Source organism: Gymnodraco acuticeps, unplaced genomic scaffold (assembly GCF_902827175.1).
Source record: "Gymnodraco acuticeps unplaced genomic scaffold, fGymAcu1.1, whole genome shotgun sequence".
In the NCBI taxonomy this organism is placed as follows: Eukaryota; Metazoa; Chordata; class Actinopteri; order Perciformes; family Bathydraconidae; genus Gymnodraco; species Gymnodraco acuticeps.
This window is the reverse complement of record NW_022990346.1, coordinates 1,093,452-1,104,289: the sequence shown is the minus strand read 5'-3', so window position 1 is coordinate 1,104,289 and position 10,838 is coordinate 1,093,452. Positions and strand designations below refer to the sequence as shown.

Sequence of the window (10,838 nt, the reverse complement as noted above, 5' to 3'; positions counted from 1 at the left end):
TGGTTTGTTTTGTTCATGCACATATTTCATTAACTTTACTGTAAAAAATAAATCTTGATTTGGGCTGACTGATTTTTCTAACCTAATCTAATTTGGTCTAATATATATTGGTAGTGTGCACCTTGGCAGTCGTTTGCCACGCAGCGCTTGTTGGCCTGTTCTTCGAAATCACAGCAGATTCAGTAGGATGCAGCTATGATACATTATTAATGCTGCAGCACAGTGTAAATATCAGTGTCCTTCCTCGAGTTCATCCGCTGGGACTGCAGCAGACTCCGGGCAACCCCCGTCTCTCTCTCCCTCCCTACAAAAAGTTCATGTCCTGATTCTGTTTTTTTTCTTCCCCTCTCTAAAATGCACTGACGTCATGAAACGGCGTCAAGCAGGCTGGAGTGTCGGCTGCACGCGCCCCCTCTCCAATTATTGTCTGTCAATCATGCGCGCGAGGGGAAGAGAGAGAGATTGAACTCGACCAACAGAAATCAGAAACTAATCACTCTCACCCTTCATTTAAATACAAGTGGGTATATTAACCCTAAACAACTAATAGGTGAATTTTACATTCCCAAACATTTAATAAACTGATGGAATTGTCCTTAAAGCATCTCCATGCAGTCTAGAAACATGCCTAAAGACGTGTATTACTGACAGGTATAGCATGCTGTGTGTTTGTGTTAATTGCTTTGAAAATTATACCACATATAGCCTATATTTATTTGTATAATAATTGTTCTGTGGTTGCATGTTGTGCCATTATGAAAAATTGTCACAGCTAGTCCAGTGGGATTTGGGAAAATAAGCTTTGGAATGTTATACAGCCTATTTGAATAGTATTATATTTCGGAAAAACATTCAATATCATAAACCAAAATAAGGTGACGATATTTGCCAGGCTATGTCTCTATCCTTGAGTTTTAGAAAAGCCTCTTAGTGGTTTTCTGGTATGTGGAACCGCCTCTGAGGTTTTGCAGAGGTGCTTTGCCATTGGCTGAGTCAAAGCTTTAATGGAGACTCCGCCCAGGAGCTTGACAAGCCTGCCCCGCGCTGTCAGCCACAGTTATACATGTTGCTTTAAGTCCCAGTGGACGGAGTTTACTCTGACAAACACCAACCGAGTACAGCAGAGGACCCGCAGCAGCTAAAAGAGGATAGTTTTTCCAATAGGTGCGAGCTGATCGGACGCTGTGGATAAAATATCACTGCAAGGTACAGCCTGTTCACTCTATTGTTCATGATGAGTGGAGCATCGTATTAGGTGTAAATTCAGGTCTGGTGTATTGGGTTGTGGCTGTGAGTGATGTGATAGTAACTATGGTGGGTGGGCTGTTTTTTTTACAATCTTAAATTGCATTCACCACATGCACCACATGAGCAGGGCGTTTTTAAAAAACTGGTTGCACAACACTGCTGCATTTAAAATAGTAACATCTGATGCTTCTTGCAGGTTTCCAGTGTCAAACTCGACTCGATGTCCGGGAGAAGAGAGGAATTTAAGTCAGAAGAGAACACAAACAAAGTCTCCAACTGTAAATGGACACTTAGAGTCTCGTAAGGACACATATTAGATCATCCCACTGGATATTCGTTTACCCTGCACAGCTCGCTACAGAGAGCCACAGAGATGGATGTGGCTGCTGATCAGCCCCGGATGGATTGCATCACACGCGATGCTGAACGGACAACACCCCCGACTCTCACCACCACGGCCTGGGGCACAACTACATGGAGCCCACGGCCCAGCTCCTGCCTCCGGACGAGGTGGATGTTTTCTTTAATCACCTGGACTCACAGGGAAACCCGTACTACCACAACTCTGCCCGGGCCAGAGTGACCTACAGCCAGGCGCACGGTGAGTGAGCCGCAGCACAAGGGCGCGACGTTAGCAAATGCACAGGCTGCAAGACATAAACTACTCATTTATTTTTTAATATTTAAAATAATAAATAGAAGACTATCAACTGTAACTAATGCGTTTTGAGTTGGCCTATATTCTGAAAACAATTGAATGGGTTTTCTTTTTTTAATTCAAATGTGTATTGTGTAGGGTAGCCTACTTTTAACACAATCAGATTACGAGTGCCGTTTCAGCGTTAATTAAATGTTAACCATTTATCTGACGTAATGTATAAATACACTGCTATATAGGTCTGATAAACATCCATTTCCATGTTTTGGAATCAAACATTTTAAGGAATCCACCCAAGTGAAAAATAAAAATGAAAGTGGCATTACGAAAAATGTGCATATGTGCAATTTAGGACTATGTTAAATGCGTATTTAAAATAAGGAAATACTAGTTTAATTGTCTATCTTTGTGAATTAAGTTTTATTTTACTGACCGCTTAAACCGCAGTGTGTGTATTGAATCAACAAGTGTTTGCTCACATTTACATGCAAACACCATACACTAAATCAGCACGTCGTCTCTCATATAAATAAACAACTGTTTTTCCTTTTTTCCAGCTCGTCTGACCGGGCCTCACCTCATCCACAGCCCGGGATCTCCTGGCTGGACGGAGGGAAAGCAGCCCTCTCTGCCCACCACCACAAGCCTGGGCCGGTGAGCCCCTTCAGTACAGCCCAGCCTGCACCACCCGGGGTCCTGCATCCCCCGGGGGTCTCTCTGCCGTGTACCCGGCAGCAGGCAACTCAAACACCGTCTCCGCATCCTCGTTAACGCCGACGTCTCACTCCAGCCCGCATCTGTACACATTCCCCCCTACTCCCCCTAAGGACGTATCACCAGACCCGGGGGCCGCGTCTCCACCGGCCTCCAGAATGGACGAGAAGGAATCTATCAAATACCAAATGTCGTTATCGGAGGGGATGAAGATGGAGGGCTGCAGTCCGCTGAGGAACAGCCTGGCCTCCATGAACGCACAGAACCACTCCACCCACCACCCCATACCCACATATCCCTACTCTCTCCCGGCGCATGAGTACGGCAGCAGCCTGTTTCACCCCAGCAGTCTGCTGGGAGCATCCTCCAGCTTCTCCAGGAACAAAGGCAAAACACGATCCTGCACCGGTGAGTCCCCTGCAAAGACAGAATAGTAAAATAAAAATACATGACATCAGGAAAATATTAAGACAGTATTTGGATCTAGGAGCTGCGTTCGAGTTTATTCAAAGATCTTATCATTGTTCTGCTGTGCTATAGTCGCTGGCAATTAAATTAAAGTACAGTTACAATGAAACTTCTTGAATTTCTAAAATACCATGGTGCAAAGTTTATTTTGTATGCAGCAATGCATCGTTTGGTTTTATAAATCAAAAATGTAATCTGTAAATATTCATAAAAAATGATTATTTACAATACAATTATCACAAAGACAATTAAATGTTAATTATGCAAAGGAAGTACATTTACCAATCAAAACAAAACCTCCAATGAGAAGATTTTTTTGTCATCGGATATTCTCCAGTTTATAACAAATCATTCATTGTTTAAAATTCTAAACATCCAATTTAAGCAATTTAATGTATTCAAAGTGTAACCGGATTAATTTTCTGTTGATTTATCCTGTATGATGTTAAACAAACCAGCTATGTGCAGGCTTTGCATAGCACCAACAAGCTGATTTAGGATTGATTTAGATAAATAATAAATAAAAATGATTTATATTTATTTTTTTAATAAATGTGTGCAGAGGGCCTTAGCCTGCACTCCACAGTCCTCTAACACAAAGCCACTTGATAATCCTCTTTGTTAACCGTAACTGTGTAATTACGCCTGAGCTGGGCTGCAGCAGAGAGCGAGCTGGAACCAGCCCAGAGGTGTGAAAGGAAGATCCACAGCGCACAGAGCCAAGAACCTCAGTATTTAGGCTAGGAGTCGCTTCTCTGTTACATAAGACATTAATACATTGTCCTGATTCTACTTCGATTACAGACAGGAGTCTCCCAGCCTGATTGAGTTTAGTTTGAGATAAACGCAGGATAACATAAACTCACTTTTTAACAGCTTGTTTTAAAAGAAAAATAACAGCTGAGGTATTAACTGCTGCAAAGTGTATAGGTTTATGACTTTACTATAGGTCATATGATGCTTGCTGTTCTTAAATGTACTTGTGTAAATGAAATGAAGCTTTGTTGTGAACTTGATGTTTAAGAAATAGAGGTTTTGCAGCACAGTTGAAATATATTTACTGATTGTACAGCAAAGTCTTCTTCAACTTTTAGCTGTTTTGTACTTCTGATAAGGCACAACTCTAACAGATTAAATTCAGACACCATTGCTTTCTCCTCACTCTCAATAAAACACAGAGTCATTGGAGTTAAAACAAAATATGGACTATCATTGAAGGTGTTGAAGGTGCTTTGTTGAAATCTAATGTGCCCGCATGCATGCACACATAACTTATGGAGGGGGAGAATGTAAACATTAGTTAGAAAAGAGAATTACCTATAGTTAAGATCCATGCCCATACTCAAAATCATTGTATTTAACCTATAATGGAATTTGTAATCAGTCAGATATACATTTGATTTCACAGACATCACTGTGTATTCTTCTTCAGAGGGGCGTGAGTGTGTGAACTGCGGAGCCACCTCTACACCTCTGTGGAGACGGGACAGCACCGGGCACTACCTGTGCAACGGCCTGCGGGCTGTACCACAAGATGAATGGCCAGAACAGACCACTCATCCAAACCCAAACGACGACTGGTGAGTCCCATCAGTGTGTGTTTTGTGTGTGTGTGTTGGTGGCAGTAAATAAAAGAGTGTAAGAAGGAGGGAGAGGGGGAGGAGGTACAATTCCAGGAAAGTTATATTTTCCCAAACAGTTTCCAGGAATTGTGCTTCTCGCTCACCTCTTGCCCTTACGTGCTCGTGCTGTTAGTAGAGAGGGACTATCTGTGTTGTTTCTCTTATCATTATTACTGCTACTTCTGATATGTCATTGATAGCAGGGCCAGCTCTGCATCCCTGGAAAGCACACAGGGCCTCGCTGACAGCTTGTGCTCATATTGCTGCTGTGTTCAGGTTTTTTTGTTTATTATTTGTAGGGCGAGTTGATTAAGTCAGTATGGCTCCAGTGTAAACCACTCACTGCAAATTTGAATGTTCACATTTTTAAATAAACTGAGTGATTAAATGTTACTTAAAGTTTGGTTAAAATAAACCTTTGTATTGGTGAAAATACGTTGTAACAAAGTTGGACACAGCCACAGGGCTGTTTTTATAGTCACAAAAGGGACATTTTGGATTTTTCTTTTTTGCCAGAGCAGTTTTTGAGTTATTTTCCATTATGAACTGATTCAAATATCAGTGTTGCTGGGAGTAGGTCTGACAGCTCAGGTCATATCATTCTGAAGAACTTTTCAACTTTTAAACACATACAGTAAGCCGATGCAATACATAGTTCGGGGAGTCACATTGTTGGAAACATTGTTGGAAATCTGTTGTAATGAAATACCTTAAAGTCATGCATGAAGCAAAATAACTATTTAAATGCATGTTGTTGCATGATCATTTTGACATGGTTTGGACCTTGGGGAAAATAATAGACTAAATAAAATAATTATTCCTACTTTTTGATCATTCTCATAATATTTCGAAATAATATGCAGCACTGTAACCATGTGCAGTAGGCCTAAGTGGCAGCTTTGAAAACACACTGATCATCAAATCAGTGTATTTTGTGTTTAGCCTTTAATATTGTGCAGTGGGCCATCAGACCTTTAAAAAGGGGACTTATGGAAATGGTTTAAAAAATGATAATACTATGAAGGAATTCTGGACAAATGGAGTTGGAATAGACGAGACAACAATAAGAAAAGCAGCGTTTGGTACTCATTTATAATCTGATGTGCAGACGCACCAAAGTGCGCTATACTCACTCAGGGAGAAAACGGTCAATCGAGAAAGGCACCAGTTAAAAAGGATTAAGACTACCCGAAAAAAAAACAACATTATTTTGCGAATAGTGTTATCATAATTTAAGATCAACCTTAACGATTAGTTTGAGAACATCGTTTTTTTGTATTCACTCGACCGGAGTTGTTGACGCATGCTGATGATGTGAGTCTACATCGCTGCGAGAAGCATTTATAAATCTATCGATGCTGACCTGCAGACCGTGAATGCAAACAGCTGAGTGTCCAACACAAAATATACGAGCGTTTTATTCCAGTGTCTGTTAGCTCTAATAGCATATACTACAGCCATATATCAGGCCTGTTTCCGTGCGGCTCGGCTGGAGCTCGCAGGCTGCAGAGTCTGTGCGTCAGCGCAGCCCTGCAGGTGGTTTCCTATCCGGATATCTGACCGATCCAGATAAAGCAGCGGGGCCAGCGCCTGCTTCCTGCTGCGGCCTCCTAACTATAGGCTCAGACCTCCCCTCATAGTGGTCAAGCTCTCTGTCCATAACAGAGAAAGCACAGCTTAGTTAATCATTTTGAAAAAAAGGGGATTGGGAAAGTTATGGAAGCTGAGGTTTGACCTAAGACTGGGCACTTGCGTTTCAGAGAAACCAAACCCTTTGGGATAGTGATTATAACAATATCTAGGTTATTTCATGTTTTGTAAGATAATACATTGATTAGAACATTTTGACTCAGATTAATTATCTTGTAAATTCCTGGAAATTAGACCTAACTCAATTAAAGCATCAAATAATAAGGTGTATATTCCCCTTAAAAAACCCTCCGGCAGTTAGGACTCCTCTCAGCATCTTTAAACAGGACACTATACTGAGAGCTGTCTGAATGTAAATTAATTGATTTGAAATCTACTCTCTCCCACAAACTCAATGTCTTTAAATCAACAATTTGATTGGATTGATTAGTGATGTGACACTCCACAGTAAAATGAATTACTGTAGCAACTATTGTAAAAATAAATTAATCGTTTAAGATGTATTGGTTTCGGCTTCTCACATGTAAATATTTTCAGTTTTGTACCAGTTTATGATAGCACCACATTGGAAAACCATTTTATCTGGGAAATTGTAATGGTCCAACAATGAATAATAATAATAAAAACAAATATATTTATAACTATAATTTGTGTCCCTAATGTTATAAAATGTTCTTGTCCAATACATTGCACATTCTGTACAATGCATGTATTCTTGAAGTGAACCTCGCTGTGTCTCTTGTTCGGTTGAGCTCTAATCAAAGCTTGAATCTTTCCACAGTCTGCTGCCAGACGAGCAGGCACCTGTTGTGCTAACTGCCAGACGACCACCACCACACTCTGGCGACGCAATGCAAATGGAGACCCAGTGTGCAATGCCTGCGGCCTCTACTATAAACTGCATAACGTAAGTCTTTGACTGCTGATCGCAAAGTTGGGTCCTGTCAGGGTCAAATAGAAGGGAAGTAGGCAGGCAGGTCACACTGATTGTTGAAGGATAAGAGAGGCAGAAACGAGAGGGAGAGAGAGGGAGAGAGAGGGAGAGAGGGGAGGCTGTTTTACTCTCAGACACTGTTGCGGACTCGTTGGTGTTTTCTTTCTTTGTGCTTTATTGTTTCCATGGTAGGCGTAATCCCCTTGAGGGTCACAATGGTGGGACTGTTGTTGAGAGGGACTGCCATTAGGGTCCATATGAATAGCATTAGAGCTGGAGGCATTAAAATAGATGTAGATGTACGAATGAATGTGAGGATTTCATATTTTTCCTATTGTAAACAAATCCTTTATCAAATACTAAAAAATAAATAAATCTTTATGCATCCAAAGCCTGCTATAATTCTATTTCCAGACCAAAAACTATAAAAACAACAAAAAACACACCCATGAGCGCCACAGTTACACACACACCATTCTATGCTTTATAGAGCACCAAATATGTATCAATCTGCAGCTCAAAGTAGTGCCCACAATTGCACTATTTAATCCTTTTTGAGTCACGTTTGCTACAAACTACAGTACCAAGCTGTTTTTGGACAAAACTTACACTTTATAATATTTGAAAAGATACTGCATACTTGTAACCCAATTTTAAAGAATGACTAGAGGAAGTCGGAAAGCAAGAGAGGGACTCATACATAGTTGGATTTTGTCTTTTCTTGGTATTTGTTGACATAGATAACAAAAATATAGATATTGGTTTTCCTTCAAGAACAACAAAATAACTCAGATATTTAAAAAAATCTATAAAATGTACAATTGGATGGATTTGAACTTTCCCTCGAAACCTTACAACACCACTCACTCCTTCACTTCTCCCTCTCTACACAGGTGAACCGGCCTATGACCATGAAAAAGGAGGGAATACAGACACGCAACCGGAAAATGTCCAACAAATCCAAAAAAAGCAGACGGGGCTGCGACAGCTACGAGGAGTTTTCCAAAAGCCTGCACGACAAGAGCTCTCCCTTCAGCTCTCTGGCCGGACACATGTCCATGAGCCACCTAGCGCCTTTCAGCCACGCTGGACACATGCTTCCCACGCCCACCCCCATACACCACTCCTTCGGGCACCCGCACCACTCTAACATGGTGACGGCCATGGGCTGAGAGGGGTCAACATGTAGGAACGCTGGGGGAACCTGAGATGGTTGTGAGCGGAGAGGAGGGTCTCACTAGAGGACAGTGTGTATAATGTTAGCAACATGCAGTTTGTGTGTCTGCATCCTGATTGTCTCTTGATTGATTACGCCATGGTATTTTGGAGAGCAGATGTATCGGGGGAGTAAATGACCTTTTTACTTCTTAACTATACAGTAGGTACCTATTTTGATGGAGGAAGACAGAGAGGAGGTGTCTGCTTGCCGTATGCCAGGCACGTGTAAACACAGAAGTGTTGTTGCACATCATAGTTTTGTCCGCACTGACAGCCGGGCTGACTGCAGTGTGGCTCAGTATGTGCCCAACAGGTTTATATTAACTGTGAATATTGTAAATGTGTAAGAACGGAGGGGACTTCCCAGTAAGGGAAATCACCTTTGAAACATGAAATGATAATATGCTGGATTTTTTTGCTTATGGACAGTTTTAAAGGAATTTTCACAAAAAAAGAAAGCAAACAACAAATGTTTATGAATACTAATTTGACACTGTTTATTATAATTATTGTTATTATAATTATTATTGTTATTCAGATAATTTATTTTCACTGATTTTCTTTCTATTACTATATCCCCTGAAGCATAATATGGATACTGTTATCCCAGTTATGAATATATTTTTAGCTGAAGCGCTTTCTTTGAGCTGGTCAACATTTATATGTAAGAAATAAAAATATCAAGTTTATTATTTCATCTGCTCCTTCTATTCAATGATGAATAATTAAGTATTCATAGTAAGAACATATACAGAAATGTATTAGGCTAATTTTGATCTCCTACATGTCATACTAGAGCAAGCTACCATGCCGAAAACATTCAAATAACCCTCTTCATGAAGGCACCATTAGTTTAATGTCAGTAACACCTATTTTTTTCATTTACCATTATCTTCAGTTTATATTCTGTGCATCAAATGATCTCTATCTTTCTATACATCTCTTTTGAAGTCTATTTTGAGAAATATGCTTATAGGCTTTCTTGCACGTAAAGAAGGTTGACATCACTCTCATTTTGCACGGTAAATATGAAACGACAACCAGCAGCTGGTTAGCTTAGCATAAAGACTGAAAACAGGAAATAATCCTGTTTGTCTCTGTCCAAAGGTAAAACAATGCAACAACAACAATCTATAACTTCTTATAGACTTATAGCTAAAGCCCAAAAGTGACTGTGCCGGGACCAAGAAGTAAACCAACATATAGGCCTCCATAAAACCAAAAGGCAATGCATTTAAACTTTGTTTTTGCATGAATGAAACACATACAATTCGGAGGTGCTTTATGATGGATTTAGTCATATATTTTTTTAAAGCTGCCTGCTAGCTCTTTCCAGTCTTCATGAGCTAATCAAACTGCCTGCTGGCTCTCGATACATATTAACCGTGCAGACACGAGAGTGGTGTGAACATTTCCATTGAAAGGTCGGCATGAACATATTCAAGCATAGCTCACAAAATGTCAGCCTATTCCTCTAAGAGTTCTTGGGGTATAAACCACTCTACCTTCAGGCGGTGCTAATGTAAAGAACACCTTTGCAGCTGAACGAGGGAAATAAACTATGTATTGTACAACTTTCTATTAGTCTATCAGTATATCATTCCTTTGATCTACTCTTCTACCACACTGCTAGAGTCAGAGTATCCATGCTTACTGTTTGCTTCCTGTCACAAAAAGCTAAAAAACCTGGTTGCCATTGCTTACTGTTGATAATAAAGAAACCATATACAACTTGCAGTGATGACTGAGAATACTTATTTTCTTTTGGAGGGTTTATACAAACTTCTACTGCAACATCTTCCTTAACAAATACTGCTATGGTAGTTATCAAACTAACAAAGACTCATGTTTATTGTCTGACCGATACTGTACATGGAGGGGCTTTGTTCGCATTCAAAATGTAGTTTGATGCATAATAAGTCATTTGTATCCTCTCCTTTCAGAACAACCTTTTCAATAATTTTCAATACAAAAGTAGTAATTAATTAAATGTAACCGTTGTAACCCATGTTGACCTGAACCACAATTTTCTGATAAACAGGTGACTTCACTGAGCAGTGGAGATTAGTGTTGTTGACAGAAATTGAGCAGGTTGAGCCATATGTTCTCCCACAATTACTTAACCAGTTGCATCTGCTCATTGGATAATAGTCTTACGAAATTGACCTTCTCATCATCTGTTACATAATGCTATTGTTATTGTGACATAAGACATTTCCTTTGACAACCTATTAACGGTGTGACCTATATTTTAGACTGACCACTTTCCCTTTTTGTTATGAGATTAACCTACAACCTAAATGTAGGTTTCCTCTTTTACATCAGT

At 40.1% G+C, this 10,838-nt stretch overlaps 1 protein-coding gene across 1 annotated transcript; it reads left to right on the top strand.

The window, feature by feature from the left end:
- Positions 1–1,056: 1,056 nt before the first annotated feature.
- Positions 1,057–10,249, top strand: gata2b (GATA binding protein 2b). Its single transcript, XM_034223895.1, is given in 11 exon segments — positions 1,057–1,648; positions 1,650–1,685; positions 1,687–1,849; positions 2,464–2,499; positions 2,502–2,600; positions 2,603–3,028; positions 4,521–4,600; positions 4,602–4,649; positions 4,651–4,668; positions 7,142–7,267; positions 8,188–10,249. Coding segments are annotated over 11 exon segments (1,338 nt in total). The 5' UTR covers positions 1,057–1,621; the 3' UTR covers positions 8,467–10,249.
- The last annotated feature ends 589 nt before the right edge of the window (positions 10,250–10,838 follow it).